This window comes from Rhynchophorus ferrugineus, unplaced genomic scaffold (assembly GCF_030347505.1).
Source record: "Rhynchophorus ferrugineus isolate W39M unplaced genomic scaffold, kcgeb_rfMv2 rfM6, whole genome shotgun sequence".
In the NCBI taxonomy this organism is placed as follows: Eukaryota; Metazoa; Arthropoda; class Insecta; order Coleoptera; family Curculionidae; genus Rhynchophorus; species Rhynchophorus ferrugineus.
In genome coordinates this window covers 12,861,407-12,879,567 of record NW_027472585.1, presented here as the reverse complement: position 1 = coordinate 12,879,567, position 18,161 = coordinate 12,861,407, and the positions used below count along the sequence as shown (strand labels likewise).

Here is an 18,161-nt window from a genome sequence, read left to right as displayed (position 1 = left end):
CGCTTTTCGGGTTACCGGTGGCTTTATGGTTACGTATCGGCGATAATGTAACGGATGTTATATAAAAATCGGCCCTTTAAACCGTAAATGAAGAGCATCGCCAGCAGTGAAACTCGGATTACATACATTTAAATGATCGTAGCGACATTAACCGGTGTCTAAATCGTATCAAACCAAACGAAATGATTGATTGTGTTCGATTCGTTGATTTGATGGCTTCAGGTCGTGAAGATAATGGTAGGCGGTATAAATGTTGTTGTTTTTGTTTTGTTATTCAACTAATTAATTGTTCTGCCTGCTCTAATTTATGTCATAATTATGAAAGTCCGTACTTACATCACGAGAGTGATAAAGATATTGCGGGTGATGCTGAATACATTCACTGTTCTAATTTAATTGTAGAGATATCGTAAATGTGCATTTTCGTGTTTCATTTATTTTACGTACTACAAAGCGTCATCGTTTGACAATAGTTTCTTATATCATTTGCCTATTTTAAGTTTCAGTCTTCCTAATAATACCTATATTTATGGAATATACAATCAGAATAATTTGCTTTATCACCAGTTTTATTGCTTTACATATTGATTTGGTAACAACGTATTGTCCGTAGAAAAAAAAACTATCGTCAAGCTATTGATTAAAGTGTGAAATATCACTGTAAGCAATATTTAAACTACATAACCTAACTATAGTATTTGGTTCGGTTTTAACATTTCCTTGCATAAAATAATTTACTTTCAATAGTGTTCTATTTAGTATTACTGAGTTATTAAATGTAGACAAACACAAATCATGAAACAGCAAACAACACACATTATTTCAAATGCATTTTTCATATTAATTTTTCTCTGGTTAATTGGTTGTTTGGAAGAAATTGCCCAGGAATCCCATCAAACACTTTTTGAAATTTAGTGTGAGCAATTGGTCTATCACCCATTGTTGTTGACGAGAGTTGGTTTCAGGAAATAATTTTAAGCTTTATTTTATATATAGAAAATTTTGTTGAGGTGATATAATTGTTTAATATTTAATAGAGAAAATTGGTGGCAAAAAAATGCGAAAATAAGTTAATAACGTATGAATTATTAGTAAAATGTTATAATTTTTTCACACTAAGTTTGTAGATTATTTTGTTTATTGACATACTTTAACACATATTTTATCGTTTTATTCTCATATCTTACTTCAAATTTGCCAGAATGCTGTAAAACTGTATGGATTATTATATTTTGTGAGTTTTCTTATAGTCTCTTATAATTATTTTATTTTTATGGTTATTAGCATTTGATGGAAGGAGAGAAAATCACACACGGAGGTCGCGGGTTCGACTCCCGGCGGGTACAATAGCGTTTTGTTGTTGTTTAGCTAGAACATTTGCCAAATCACCATACGGGGTGCACCGTTACATGGCCTACCAATAATATTAAATAAAATAACTGCGTGATTTATTGAATAAATATCTAACACTAAAAAGAGAAAAATAAAATATTTTTAACAAAATAATTGAACCGACTTCAAATAGTAAATAAGGGACTAAGCCTAAACAATACAAAAATAATAATATAATTTTGTGAGATATACAAAAAAATTAAATCACCAACAAAACAAATCTAAATTAATATAACTGTTTGAGTTTGGCACCGAATTCAAACTGATCAGTTGGTAATAGTTAAAATAATATTGTAAATAGAATAGATTTAGGTAGGTATTAAGCCAAATTATATATACAGTAGAATATAAAATGCGTGTAGTAGATAGGTTAAATAAGGTTTTTGTTTATTTTTATTTAGTTATTACAACGATTATTATGTACATATTTTATTTGAAAATGTTTTTTTTGTGTGTTAAAAATCTATAAGTTTGATTATTTATTAATTTTTAATGAGTTCCTTATTTATTTTTTGAAGTCGGTTCAACTTTTTGTTAAAAATATTTTACAGAGTATCTGGTTTTGGGAGTGTTCAAGGACTCACATTTTCATTTTGCCCTATCTTATAAGTAATATTTGTGAAAACATTATAACCATAATGTTATTGTCCATAAAGTAGTACTAGCACATAATTGTACAAATAATTTAAAAATTCAACTTCTCTTGCAATTTCATCTCTTGCATGTCATCTCTTGCAATTTTGTAATATATACATCTACTACCTGCATAAATGTGGTTTTGTCTGTATCACTAATACATTTTCTCATTTGTTGAATGTTCTTTATTACATGCCATTAATATAAGAGCCTCTGTGGCATGGCTAAATGCTGAAGAAGTCCAAAAATGGATGGATGGATGGTGGACCTGATTGAGATATTACATTTCTATTAATATATATATATATATATATATATATATAATTTTTTTTAATAAATGCGTTTTTAGAGTTTTTAATGTATCTAATTAAACACGAAAGGGTTATTTAATTCCCCAAATATATTTTTAAAATTAGTTTGTCTTTAGTTCCGACATATAGCTAATATAGTGAATTAGAGCTAAATCAGGTGAATGGTCTACTTCCATTTATTTTGTTCTTATTTATATAAGTACCTCTACTTCACACATTTTACGAGTTGATTCATATTTTATTCAATACTTGCAATACTTACAACAGAAAAACAGTGGTTAAAATGATACATAGTGTAGCGACCGCTACCACCCTTTAGGCCACCACGCATTCACCTACAGCAACTTCAAAGGTTGGCAAAGCCGGTGGATTGGTACCATGCGGTTTCCGGCTATAAAAGACCACCACGACGACGTCTCGCTCTCTTTTCTTTTCTCTACCCCCTTGTAACAGTACCACTTCCACAGCGCTACTGTACTTCCTTCATCTTAATCTAATATCCTGTCAATTCTCCTGTCGACCACATGTATCGTTTAATATCACAATAAACAAGTATTTTTTCAATCAGTGATTTTAGTTCTCGTGCAAATTTCTTCCAAATATAGTAGTGAGTGTTGGGACAAACAATCGCATCGAAAGCCACACATTTTGACCGACCGACCAGACGAACATTTCTACAATAGTTATTTAATTTTTTTTAGGTGATTTTTCGTTTCATGAGCTTCGAGTGATATGTCAAACGTTCAGTTGTTAGGAGAATATTATAAAGTTATCAAATAAAATGGTTTAAAATATGTTTTAAGCGAATTTAATTTACATTATGTTACCAAAAATTGAAACTATTTGGTTTCTTGACAATATAATGAAGAGGGTTTATTTCATATATTTTATTAAATTGTTTTTCCATATGTTTACTTCTTTATAAAATAGCCTTGGAATATATAATGATGATTAGTTTGGTTTGGTATTTTGTTTTAGCAATTTTTTATCATTTCATTATTGGTACTGCTGGATAGATCCAGCTAACAGCCGAATATTACGGAAACTAAATTAGCGATATGGAATTAGGTGCGTTTATGGGTCTATATATTTTAATATTTTTGAGTGAATTAGGTTAGGTGTGACAGCTACTCATTAGTTTTGTAACACACCACCAGTAATAACAACAAAAGTAATTTTCAAGGTTTATTAATCCATTTCTTAAATGTTTTAGAAATAATCTGTTTGAAGGCTTCTTAAGTCATTAAAAATAATGCGTTTCTAATAGTCGATAGAGCTCTCTCTATTTTAGTGTCAAAATGTACTATGTAGAATTAAGTAGTTTCTCCTGAATGTTTTATATCAAATTCAATTTTCAATTTGTTAACTATATTAAGTATCTAGATAGACGCCAAGTTTGAACTACTTGGACTTCAACTAAACCAAATCTATTGGTTTGTTGGATACAAATCCTTAGATAACAAGCTATTGTCATACAAATCAATGCTTAGGTCTATTTGGTCATAGGTAATCCAACTATGTGGTACTGGTAACAAATCAAGTAAATTTAAATATTTAGAGATTTTGCCCTTGGTACTTTTTTCAAATTTTGAGTCAAGTGTGACTTTAATTTGAAGAAACCTTATGAAACTTAAACCGTATGGAGAAATCGAGATAAAAGTTTAAATGGAAGTAAATCATCATGAGAAGGCGTTGAAAGCTTAAAAGTGTGAGAGGACATTGGGCCTTATTTGAAAGAATGTGAGAATATTTACATGGAAAACACTACCTCATCAAACCTATTTACTAGACTCAGATTATCCCTCTGAATAGTACTTATTTATATTGATGATGTCACAAGACCTGTCTGAATAATACAGTATATGAAGATTAATAATATAATAATTAGAAGATTCATGGATGTCGTCAAAAGTTCAGGAATTTTACAATATAGTGTTGTGAGTACATTTACAGAGATATTTTATTTTTATTATTATTTAACTATTACATTGTTACTAGTCATTTCCGTCTAACCTACAATTTGTCTTTATGATAACATAAATTTAGGTATATAACTAGAAGGATCCATCGGCCCTATCTCAGTCTCTGGTGAAATAATGTTTGTACATGTCACTGCTGTATTTTTTATTATAAGCACCTTACCACACAACACTACACAAGATCAAATGGTTTGATTCTTTTGATTTTGTGTCCTGTTCTGGTTGTATCCAAAAGCTGCAATACTCAGTATTCTCATGAGAATGAAGTCTTTCTTCATGCCCCCTTGCAATTCTCTTTATTTCTTGACTGGCTATGGATATCTGAGGTAGATACTGGTGCGGCCACAATACCTCTTAGGACTTTGTTCTGAAAAATTTGTAGGTTCAATATTTATGTTGCTCTTTGCAGGACATCCTCATAATTGAACTCCGTATGTCAATATAGGTTTCAGTATTTGCTTATATTATAGCAATTTATTATGTACTGATAATTGTGATTTTTTTTCCAATTAGCCAATACATTTTCCTATATTTCAATTCCAGTTCTTTTCTTTTCTTCTTTATATGTTACTTCCAGCGAAGTTTTGCATCAAGATTCATTCTGAGATATTTAGCGTTGTTGCTATATAGAATGATAGTATTATTTAATGTTATTGGTGCTTGTACGGTCTGTTTATAGGTGAACTGTACATGTACAGATTTACTTTCATTAATTCTTATTTTCCAAGCTTGTGTCCAATTATTTATATTGTCACTTGCCAGTTGTAATTTTCGTGAGTCTTCTTCACTATTGTCTCCGACAGCTATAAACGCAGTATCATCAGCAAATGTAGCCATCGGGATATTTTCCATTTGTGGTATATCAGAAGTGTAAAGTTGATAAAGCATTGGTCCCAGTACACTTCCTTGTGGTACACCTGCTTTAACTTCTTTAATTGTAGAGTAAGCTTCTTCTTGCTTGACTCTAAACATTCTGGTTGTAATGTATGATTTTAATAGTTCGGTGTGTTGTTTTGGTAGCATTTTCTGTAGTTTATGAACAAGGTCTTCATGCCAAACCTTGTCGAAGGCTTGTGCTACATCTAAGAATATAGCTGAGCATACATTTTAATTTCGTAGACTTTTTCAGTGACATCTGTTATTCTGTGGACTTGGTTAATTGTTGTATAGGGTTTTTTCTCTCTATGATAGTTTTTTTTCTTTTCAACTGGAGTATTTCAAAAACATTAGATATTACTGGCAGCAGTGATATAGGTCTATAGGCTTTTATTTCGTTTGGTGACTTAGTTACAGAGATATGAAAACTATTTTGTACTTCTAGTATTAAAAAACATAAAATAAATATAAAAAATACCCTATACCTTTCTCATCTCTACTAGTTTTCCTTGAAATCTAGTTATATTTTAAAAGATCAAAAGGGATTGTAACTGTGTCCAGTCAATATACATTTTTATGTAGAATTTAACATTATACATCCGCATTAAATACTGAATTATAGCATACAAGGGGCAGCAAATATATAAAATAATAAAAAATCATTATTTTAAATCAACTTTATTAAAGTAAATATAAAATTTATACATTTTCTGATATAATATTATTTACAGTAACAAAATATAAGTTAAAATTCAATCAAATACATATATATATATATATATATATATATATATATATATATATATATATATATAATAATCCTCCTAAATTCATAAAACACATTAACTTGGTAACGTCGAAGTGTCCTTCATGAACCTAAGCCTCATGCGTACGCAATTTTATTATACAAAAAATAACGCTTAAATACTTAAATGTTTAGAAGAAGCTTATTGTTAAAGGTTACGTTTCGTTTTTCTAAATTTTAACTTCTATAAGGTTTTTGCAGTCTTAAAATTTCCTTTTCCTTAAAATTTTCCATTTCGATAGCGGTGAAATTACGTTAAATCTTTGTCGTTGGTGTTTTTCATCAAATGTTTCCAATTTATAATCAAGCAATCCGAGGGAGACGGTCTAAATAGTTAAAGTGAAGAACAATATCCTAAATCTTAACTCTAAATATATCGTATATATAATACTGATGTTTCTTATTCAACGAATTATTGTTAGTAGATATAATAATAAAGCGGAATAAGTTAGAAAAATAAGGACAGAAGCTGGAGATATAGTGATTTCTACAATGCCATTGATGTTTCTCATTGATCAAGTCAACCTCCTAGAATTTAACGAAAGAAAACCGGTCTGTTTCGCGAGTTATCATAATATTTTTTTAGGTTGACCGAAATAGTGATTCATAGTGATGATTGCGGATGTTTGAGAGAAAGAGAAGAGTGTATATAATTTCGATTGATTATAAATTGGATTTTTCGTTGATTCTGATTCGAATAAAATATTACACAAAACATTTACAATTTGTACAGAATGTTTTGATGATTGATCCCGATTTAAGTGCCGTTCAAGAAGTTCTTCGGTTTTATCATCATGACTGACTTCTTCAGGGTGTAGTCCCATCCTCTCCAGCGGAACCAGACGATACCTAGAACCATATACATTATTATGAAATTTACGAAGTGAGTCGCTTAATAAATGGACCAAGGAATTAATTTAAAAGACGTTGTTACACGACATAGAGTATTATATAGAGATACCACCAGTACACCAATACTTTTTTGATAGGTTAGTTTGAATTGCCATACAAAGACATTTCACTTCTATAGCACGATTGCTTGGTTCTATGGTTTGCTTCAGATTGTTTCATTGTTTCGAGGAAATGTTTTGTGCGCTCCAACTAATGCTGGCTCTGAGACCACTTTTTCGATTGGTTCGTTTGAATTGCCCTACAAGGGCATTTGATTGGCTAATTTCTATAACTCGATTGCTTATTTCTATAGTTTGTAATGACGCCATTTTTGTGTGTCTGACATTGAGTATGATCAGTATTTTTGTGCCTTAATTATAATCACTATTTGGTTATAATGTATCTTCATTCTCAAAAGTGTTGTGTCCAGTATATGTGCGGAAATAAAAAAATCAGACGTCGTTTTCGTATAGAGCATTTGTATTCATATATATTGTAATTTACAGGAATAGAACAGAAGAAATCATGAAAATATTACCCAAACTTTAAAATCAAAATGAGTCATATTATGACACCCATATTAACACTCTATATATTACTCTATGTTTGACGACAATGTATTGAAGTGTTTATATTCATTTTATTGTTATTGTGTTTGAAGGTGGCGTCATCTATATGCCTGGTTTGGCATTTATTGAGTAAAGCCATTTCGTTGGCCCAATCCATATACGAATAATAAACAATAATAGTAAACATACCTTGTCTAGCCGTTAAATCTTGTGGGTCATTCAGGTAGAGTCCGTTCAGTCCTCTGCCGCACGATTTCCACCACCAACCCCCCTTCAGCATCGAAGCACAGTTCAGACTGGACCTGTCATTATCTCTGAAATGATTAATTTGGTTGTATTATGCTACTAGTGAATGTTATAGGTGCTTGTATACCTGTTGTACGTTGAGAATGGGCTGTTATTGCTGCCGTACCATGGATCATTCAGTGAGTCTCCAGCGTTTCCTTCGTAACCGTCGATTTCCAACTTATAGTATTCACCTTCTGAGTATATTTTGAAATGAGAATATTGAGCGTAGCTATAAAAAAAGAAAGAATGTTATTAAAGACTATAGTATTCATTAATTTACTTAATAACTAAACTACTCTCTCAAGAAAATGAATAATTCTGAACAAAGGCAATAATCCTGTTCTCCAGCTTAATAGTCAAGTCAATAATTACAATCAATTTTCAAATATTCCATTATAAAAAGCAAAATGTCTTTAAGACATCTCTGACTAAATTTATCTTTCTCTCTGTTTTTGTTTATTCTTTTCTTTCTGTTTTCTGAATCTTTTAACCTGCTCTAGCCTACATTTGTTATTTGAAATTTCCTACGAGATGATTACAGATGCAAATGTGGAGTATTTCTTAAGCACGTGCTATTTTTAATTATAACTTAAGCAGTAAGTCTATCGCTATGCTTAATGTACCTGATGGAACTGGGAGATATACATAGACCACTTACTTTAATCTATTAAAAAGGGAAATATAGACACATAAGTTCAATATTGTAATCAGCAAAAATTGTTTAGTCCACATTAAAATATCCAAAAAGAATTAGAAACAAGTAGAAATTTTTTTAACGTAAATTCAGAGGTTTGAAAACCGAAAATGTGTTCCTCCACAGATTCTTTTGAAACAGCTGAATCCGTAGCTTCAACCTGAATTGGATTGAAACCAGACAGTACATCACCAAAAAGATCAAGAACTAAGTGTAAATGTGATAATAATAATTTAGATTTTTATTCACATCAGTATTTTTGTGTTGCATTTTTTTATGAAAGTTGAGTGATGATAATATTATTTACATATGTTATATTTAATGTCGTAAAGAATAAAAATGTCGGTATATTCCCATTTCATCAAGTCATTTCGTCAAGTCAAGTATGAACAACATATTTTAGCGGCTATCTATGGACAAAACTGATTTCTCAAAATAGGGCTTCAAGAACTTTTTCAAAATTAATTTATGAGCCTAATATTATATTACATTATTATTTATATTACACTTATGTATGTCATTATAAAATATTTTGACTGATGTGAAACGAGTGAATTTGTACCCAGTAAAATGCATTTGCGGGAAGTTTTATATATTTACTTCAGTTGGAAGACAAAGATGGCTGAAGATCCATGTGAAACTTATTGCTACCATGCTTCATAATTTTCGAAATATGAATACTGGTTTAGACGTTTTAAAAGTGGTGCTTTTGAGACCGAAGACAAACAGAGTTCTAGACACCGAAAACGACGAAAAATCAGACAAGAATCAGACAATCAGCAGGTTTTCATTTATGAAGTTACCAAAAATATGGGTCGATTCCTAGACATCCTCAAAAGATACATCGTCTTTTGAGACGGAATAGCGGCTATCTATGGACAAAACCGATTTCTCAAAATAGGGCTTCAAGAACTTTTAAAAAATTAATTTATGAGCCTAATATTATATTACATTATTATTTATATTACACTTATTTATGTTATTATAAATCAATTTTTTAATTTTTTAAAATAATTTACGAATTTGTATGTATTTTTCGTTACAAATATTCCTCTACGATTCCGGGTTGTCATTCGCAGACGTAAGTAAGTGAAAAAAGGTGTCAATTGAGAGGATATTACATGCTTATCGTCTGACAAAACAGCAAACTGAACACAAAAATTAATCAACATCTAGAAGTTGTTAAGGGTTTAGAGATGTTAAAATTCCTTTAATTAACTCAATAGGTGTTATGAGGTTTGGTATCGGTTTGTTGATCATCTCGTCTCCCAACTTACGTAAGACGATCTTTTCGGATAATTGTAACATGATTTAATGAACTTCTGTTGATGATGCCTGAACTGCTCTATTTGGCAGTCTACCTGCGAGCTATCATAGAAATTCTGTATAGTTGGCGAATATTTTGTGGTACTTATGTTGCTTCACGTTATATTAACTGTGCTAAGTATATGTCTAGAATTTTATATTGTCTTTGAAAAGATAAAGATCGTAATAGAATGTAGCGCAAGCTCATTGAAATTTGTGTAGTGTTTATTGTGATGGACACTTAAGTGAACACCAATTTGAGAATTGGTTGGACCTCGCATTGGCTGGCTAACGTAGTACATTTTTCACTGTAAAATTAGGTTGTCAGAAACATTGAACAACGGAATACTGACCATATCCACTGACAACTGTAATTTGTGAATTATTCTTGAAATTAAACGAATTCGAGCGATTTTTGAAACGAATGATTACGGAGAATGAATCACGTACCACCATACAAAAAAAAATCATGGTTAAAGTCTGGAAGACAAACAGTTACCCGCATTGCATTGACGCTAAGGAAGGTACTGTTAACTATTTGGTGGTATTGGAAACGAAGTGTTCATCAAGAGCTTCTTATACATCATCTACTACGTACGCTTTTAGTCACACGCCTAGGTTGGACAGGTTCGTTAGGAAGATTTGATACATTCACCATATACCCCAGACCTTGCCCCGTCAGATTACTATTTCTTCTGGTCTCTAGAAAACTCTATTTTTTGTGTAAAGTTGGCTTCAAAACAGGCTACTCAATTAAAAAATATCTACAATATTATCTATTAAAACAGCATATATAGAATTATCAAGCTATTAAATTAGTTGTTTGCTCCAGAAAATCAGTTCTGACATGGAGGTGATCAAATAACTAAATTTAAATAAAAATAGGAAGCTTTTTGGTCTCGATTAAGAAACCAAAACGATTGTCGTAACATTCGTTTATTGATAATTCGTCGGTATCTCCCTTATTGTGAAAGTTCTCTCGTATAAATGCAGAATGAATTGTTCGGATAGGTACCGGAGTAATCGACACGTAATTTGTCGACAACTAGAAGGTAAATTGACAAACAGGAATCAAACTCGAAAAGAACGAACCGATCTGCGGTCGTTACGTAACGCGGCCGACACTTTTTTAACGATCATCATCAAACCCATAACAGAAACGATTGTTCGTTTATTGCATTTTGTTCGTTGAGAAATTTATTGTTGACGGGTATGTGATGAATCTTGTATAATGTACGATCTTAGATTGTGTTTGTTGAATTCTGGTCGACCAACTTTGCGATTAATACGTATACAGCGAGCGAGGTGTGTTCAAATGTTTCTTTTTTTTCAAAATTTCGTGCTTAAAAATATAAGGTGGTGTCCTTAATCAATCCAGCGCCCGATGACTTCATTAAGTCTCGCCACGGTTGGCGATCGGCAGTAACTGACGATATTAGTTTCTCATTTTTTAAATCCCTTTTTGTTATCAAGTTCCATCTCTTTTTCGGGATTGTTCACTACGTTTTCCATCCAACAGCTCCATTACACCACAGAATCTTGTGAGGAATTGTTTACCTATATACCCTCGATAGACAAATTCAATTGTCACATCTTAAATGAATTAGAATGACGTCATTTCTAATGCAGTCTCAAGTTTACTCCTGTACTGGTTTCTCCTTAATTCCATTAAGATTTACAACAGCGATCAAAAGCGATCTTTAGCCTTTTCTTCTAATTTACTTCATAAAGATTACTAGAAGCCTCAACATAGAAAAAACGTAATGAATTTGAAGATTTCATAGAAAATATTTAACTGTAAACGTGCAAACATTTTAAATTTGTAGATCATCAATGCAGCGCATTTTGCACAAGTATATTAACTTACAAGACTTAAGTGCTCCTCAAAATATAGTTGTTGCAAAAATTAAAGTACCAATGCTTAGACTCAGACAACCAGGTCGCTGAGGGCTCTTCATCGTTTACCAATATCTCACCCATAATAGACTCTTAAAGACTGCCGTTACTGTCAGTAGAGAACAGAGTAGCTGAAGTGACATTATAAGCTGTAATGTCATATAATCGTTCTTTTGAGACACCTTGTAGTTCAGCAGCTTTCTACAACATCATCAAGCAATAGTTATATTAGATTTATATCTAGCATCAATTAAATTTGTCACTTTTAATTAACAATCATCGTGCTTGCAGCTTTCTATCGAAGCTTTTTGTTGACAAATATTATTAATTGCCAATTATATTCGTTGTACCATATGTACTGTATGCCTAAGACCTTATAACTTTTATCAATTGATAATACAAATGATTTATCATTTATCAATTGAAAAAGATTAAATGTTTTAGATGATCTTATGTTAAATATTTAATCATAGTTGATGCTCATTCTTAATATTTTTATCAATCGCATGTTAAATAGTGCTGTTCATCAATAATTTCAACTTTATTTCGTCTGTATATTGACCTGCATTTGTGATTTCGGTAGTTGAAGATGTATTGCCAAAGTGGAAAGGATGACAGGATGAAACGACCCTGGCCCACCATAGTCAAACATACTTTTTTGGCAAAATTAGTTTTTTTATTCAACATAATTCCCCTCAAGGGTAATACACTGATTATAGCGACGCTCCAACTTTTCGATACCATTTTTCAAAATAGGCCTCAGTTTCGTCGATCACCTCTTCATTCGACAACAATTTCTTCCCAGCGAGCATTCATTTCAGATCTGAGAACAGGGAATAGTCGGTAGGAACCAGACCTGGAGAATACGGCGGATGAGGAAGCAATTCAAAGTCCAATTCATGGATTTTAGTCATCGTTTTCACTGACTTGCGACACGGTCTTGGTGAAGCAGCACTTTCTTTTTCTTCAAATGCGACCGTTTTTCGGCGATTTCGTATCTCAAACGGTTGAATAGCGCTATGTACTAGTCGCTGTTGATGGTCCTTCCTTTTCCAAAGCAGTTATTGAGAATTATGAAAGTTGATTTCTTTAGAGTGTCTGCTATTTAATTCAATTTCAATTTACAGTCATTCAAAATCATTTTGTGGATTTTTTAAATGTTTTCGTCGGTAACAACCCCTTTTGGTCGTCCACTCCGTCTTCGGTGCTCATTTCACCACGTCTAAACTTAGCATACCAATCCTTGATGGTTGATTTTCCAGGGGCAGTATCCGGAAACTCGTCATCAAGCTAAGTTTTTGCTTCAACTGTATTTTTTCCCTTCAAAAAGCAATATTTTATCAACACGCGAAATTCGAAAAAGTTGCTTCACTCAAAATGCTATAATTCACAAACTAATGATCCGACAGCTGTTAAATTTTTACACGCATCTCTTGAGGGTTAGGGCCAACTAAAAACATATGGATTTAATTGTAGTAACGCCATCTATGTCTCAGGCAGGGGACTTTTAAATTGACTTGTTATATGTTATGACTGACGCGCTGATATTTAAATCTTTCAATCATCAATTCGAAAAGTAACGAATATCCTTCACGACTCATGCAAGAAAAATTTATAATATATGATCACAAAAGGTTTAATCGAAATCACATAAATAAATTACTAGTTTGGAACATCCCTGTAAAATGAAAAAATTTGTCACGGCTCTTAGGTATTGGTTATTATAAGTAGTGGTACAGAAGTTTATATGGGACAAGCATGATGATATGCCGCTGCAATTGACGTTAAGAATGTTGGTAGATTGTACAGAGAACACTTCCAAATGAAGATTTTACAGTTTATTAAACATATAAGTTCTAAAATAATAAGAATAAAGATCATAATCATAATAAGACAAACTTTAAAATAAATTAAATAAATACATAAAAACTAGATATAATATTAGGAGAATTCTCAGAATTATTGCTTTTTGAAATTAATGTAGTGAATGTTGATAATATTTCCTCAAGTAATGGAAGTTCTTATATACTAAACTAATGAATATATACCTTTTCTCGAATAAGGACTTCAATGGGTTATTTTTATTATAAAAAAGTTTGACTAGAAACTGTCATGATGTAAATTTCGATTCTGACAATAAACTTTTAATACTTTCACTTTTTCTTAAATTTAATAATTTCCAAAATTAAAAAAAAACAATTTATTTAAAATCCCATTTTATTGGATTGTTTAAAGCGATTTATCGTTTATATATTTACTACTATTATCCGTTAATGTTATCAAGATTTGACGCTAATAATTGTAGAATGACCAACGGCGATATTACACTGGTTACTGGCATGACTGAAATAATTATTTCGATTTTTTACACATAACCCGACTAGCTTACCGTTTATTTCCTTCAAAATCTTCCAGTTCCACTCTTAAAGCGTATTCTTCGTTATTAGTCAGCATGTAGATGTTCTCATTACCCAACCAAAATTCTTTCGATGGATCGCCGAATCCATTTTTGTAGTCATTCCAGTCTCTATTGAAGTTTTCTCGCGGAATGCCATAGTCATTTCTTCTTTGAATTACCTAAATAAACAGAAATATGATCGTTCACAAAGCATAAGGGATTATATCATTTTCACAGAAAGGTTAAAAGCTTATTATTTGATTTGACTTAATTAACAAAATTTTTGATTGGTTTTTGAAAGTAACTGCTATTTTTCTTCACGAATTGGTGTGGAAGACATTAGAAATGTAAATGGGTAATAAGTTTATTATAAACCTCTTGTTCTAGTTTTAATCATCAAAAATTGTCTAATACTTAACTTAACATGTGAAGTTTTATCATCTAATTTTCATATTACTAGCTGTATGACGAATACCATATCTGGTAGTTTTTACAAGTGATTTTCCTTTTAATTTGTGAAGTAGAAGTGTGTAATTATAATTTGTTATTTTAAAATTTTAATTAAACTACACAAATTCTGTTTTAAAACATTAAATATCAAGCGGAATGAAAATATATGATAAAAAAAGAAGTAATAACATTAACAGAGCTTATTAAAATGTATGGGTATTCTCCATTTTTGGAATTAACAATAAAACACTGAACAGCTCAATTCAAATATGACCATACAGGCAATTTTGAATATTTAGTAATCGCAATTTAATGCAGTTTGCTAATTTGTTTTTTATTATCTTACGAACTGCAAATTATATAGTCATTGATGCTAGAATAAATTGAATTTAATATGGTTGATTTTTTTCGGATATTCAATGACTTCATCCTTTGATTTATCAATGTAATAGCTTCACTAATCGCTTGCGACATTGAACTGAACTGGAATAAATCAGCAGTAACATCTTGGTAAATAGGTTCTTTTGTTGGCATCTTTTATTCCATTTAACTATTTTTCTACCTGATTAATTAAATTCGGTCATCTTAGAACTATTAATTTTGTGTAAAAAATCAATTTAAATTTTATTGAATGGAAGCGTTAAAGTCTGAAATGACTAATTTTGATTTACTAAATGTCGTGGTTTAATATCAGTATTGGATATCAATATTTTTTGAATATTACACCCAATTGAGTAATTAATAGATTTATTGTTGTTTTATACTTACAATCCATCCACCATCAGCTATTTCCTGCTCGCAGAATACTTTCAAGAACCAGAAAGTGGTACCACGTATCTGTAGATAATATATTCCAGAGTTTCTCATTCCGGCAGAATATAGATCAGCACAGGAATATCCCTGGAAATTCCAGAAAAGAACATAGAGTGAATCGCATAAAACTACATTACAATTACAATTACAATTGCTATATATTTGCTACATGGTTAGAAAAGATTGTGAACCACGATATATTGGATAAAAAGTTTTATCATACATTATTTGTTAAAATTATAATTAATTAAAAATGTTCGATATATCTATTTTAATCTTAGTTTATAAATTTATTTATTACTATTGTTGTGCTGCACTTGCAGCAATACACAAGCAAAACGGGCGCAAGATGAATACATCAATATGTATTTCCAAAATTGAAATTAAATTAGACTAAGTGAGTTAAAGTTCATTTGAATTTTAAGATCTACTCTGCTTTTTGGCCAACAATATGGTTAACAAGCCATCGAGATGAACACCAAGGTATTCATTCCTCAAGCGATATAATAAGGTTTTTGTCATTTCACAACAACGCAAAATTGGTCATATTTCGAGCTACTGAGCTACATTTTTCAATAATCAGTCCATTCGTAGATGTTGTTGACTGATTACCATGTACTATTTCTATAACCCTAGGTAGAGGATTTTTTGCCATAAAATGAAATGATGACTGTGTCATCGCCAGATATTCCAAATACTATTTTCATAATTGAAAACGAATCTGATTAGTGAAAATAAAATCCAAATATTTTTGCTGGCTATTAGCTATTGGCCATTAAATAGGAATGTTCCTCAAGCAAAATATACTGAAATAAATAATAATTTAAAACTTTTTAATCTCTTTACGCTTTGTACTAAAAAAGTAGACTAAAACCAATATCCTGTGTTACTAATTAAACAAAGAAAAACTATCTACATTAAATCAATTAAGATATACACCTGTTAATATATTATTTTTGTTTTAAAATTGTATTCAAGCTCATTAAACAGAAATGAAAATAGCGCAAAAACTACTTTTTCCCACTATAGGAAATAGTAGGAAGTCAAATAAAATGAGTTTAAATATTTTATAAGTGAAATGCATATAAATACGAAACTTAAAAGACTATTATTTATTTTAATGAAGTTATTATACCCATTAATCAGCGTTTCCCAAGATTTACATTTTAGAATGGGCTAATATTATTGGTTTTTGTTTTATCAATAAAACTTTTCGTTATATAGCGTAATTCAGCTTTCCAGTCCCATTCAAATGAGTAATTATAGCCTATAAATCTTGCATTAGCAGGAAATTATATTTGTTTTATTGATTTTTAAGTATGTTAGTCTTTATTTAGGTGGGAAAATGTACTTCATCAACCTATAACAGTTTTGTAGAAGAAAGCTGACATGGAAATATTATATTTTGTCTTAATAAATATATGAAATATACGTTTGGCGTTTTAATTATTTACAGATTCGTATATTCTTGAGAAACAAATTAAGTTAACAATATGGTTTCTCTTTGAAAAACTATTCATAATTATCAATATTTTAGGACAATTGGAATTTAAACTTTAATTTTGTTCTAAATATAAAATGAAACTTATCAATGGATATTTTTCATGTAGTATTACTGGAAATTCTATCTCAGAGTGACGAGAGTGAAAGCAACTAAAGGTATGCACATAATTAATATAGTATAACTGTAGAAAATGGTATTGTAGGGTGTCAAAAATTTATGTGCATAGATATGATTGTAATTGTTAAGAATTAAACATGAGCATTAGGTTAGAATGTGTGAGGACGGGATGAATACTAACTGTTTTGTAGATATGGTATATGCATTAGGCAGAATTCAGTGATTATTTTTATCAAGAATGGTGTACATAGATAGCAGCAAAAGAAATAAAAAATACAGTGTTATCAAGATGGTTTGACAAGTAAACACACCATCTAAGGAAATTAGAACGTTTAGTAAGAAGGTAAATAAATATGCTCTGTAATGAAAGTAAAATACATTACTTTGATATATGAATATTAATTAGGACGATTAGGTTTCCAATGGGATACAACTATATAAAAAACGCGCCTAAAACTACCTCATGGGTGGTATGGAAAAGAGTTCAATGTAAATATAATAAAATAACTCTCAGCTACAAACAATTGTACCTGTATTTTTATTTTTAGTTTTAAGTCCTTCGATAATACGTGCATTAGATGTAATATAATGTTAAAATAAACTATATAAGTTTGATAACATTTTTGTTTCATTATTTTATTTAAATTAGAATTTTGTTGAATGTCAAAGCCAAACAAAAACTAAGAGTTGATTCGACAACATTGCGACGTTTTGAGATTATAAATTTACATGACGTATGTACAAAATAACATTGAATACACTATATGTATTTCATATTCTCCAAACATGTACGATATTGCCTGTAGCAGTGTCGTACTTATTACATATTCTTATCAAATATTAAGTTAAACAACATATATTTTTTAATAACCTCTACGAATGTTGACATTAATATTGGTAACTAGTTACAGTTTACATTCTCTGCCATACATACATTACATTCGCTATGTAATTTCTTCATGTTGTTACATCTAGAATGTATTATAATTTTCATTCATATTTCAGTTTTAGTGTTTGTACATTTTACTATTAATTTTGTACGGGTAAAGCATAATATACTAACAAATACTTACTGTAACCAATACATTTTTGAAATATGCTCTATTAACAATACAATAAAGTTTTATTTCTTTCTGAATTTGAACAAATTTTTGCTATCATATATCAAAATACAATAAGTAATTAAAAACATAACAATATAATTAACAAATGATGAACATAACAAGATGTAGATTAT

The 18,161-nt window shown here is 30.5% G+C and overlaps 1 protein-coding gene across 2 annotated transcripts in view; it reads right to left on the bottom strand.

Annotated features, from left to right (window-relative positions):
* Positions 1-6,606: 6,606 nt before the first annotated feature.
* The window catches only part of LOC143198310 (uncharacterized), a 170,488-nt gene continuing 158,933 nt past the window's right edge, over positions 6,607-18,161 (bottom strand). For both annotated transcript variants that reach the window (XM_076407446.1, XM_076407447.1), the window contains exons 6-10: positions 15,259-15,390; positions 14,032-14,219; positions 7,833-7,976; positions 7,649-7,773; positions 6,607-6,848 (exon numbers count right to left, since the gene is read on the bottom strand). In XM_076407446.1, coding sequence (XP_076263561.1) covers positions 6,757-6,848; positions 7,649-7,773; positions 7,833-7,976; positions 14,032-14,219; positions 15,259-15,390 — 681 coding nt within the window. In that variant the 3' untranslated portion in view covers positions 6,607-6,756. The remainder of the gene's footprint in view (positions 6,849-7,648; positions 7,774-7,832; positions 7,977-14,031; positions 14,220-15,258; positions 15,391-18,161) is intronic.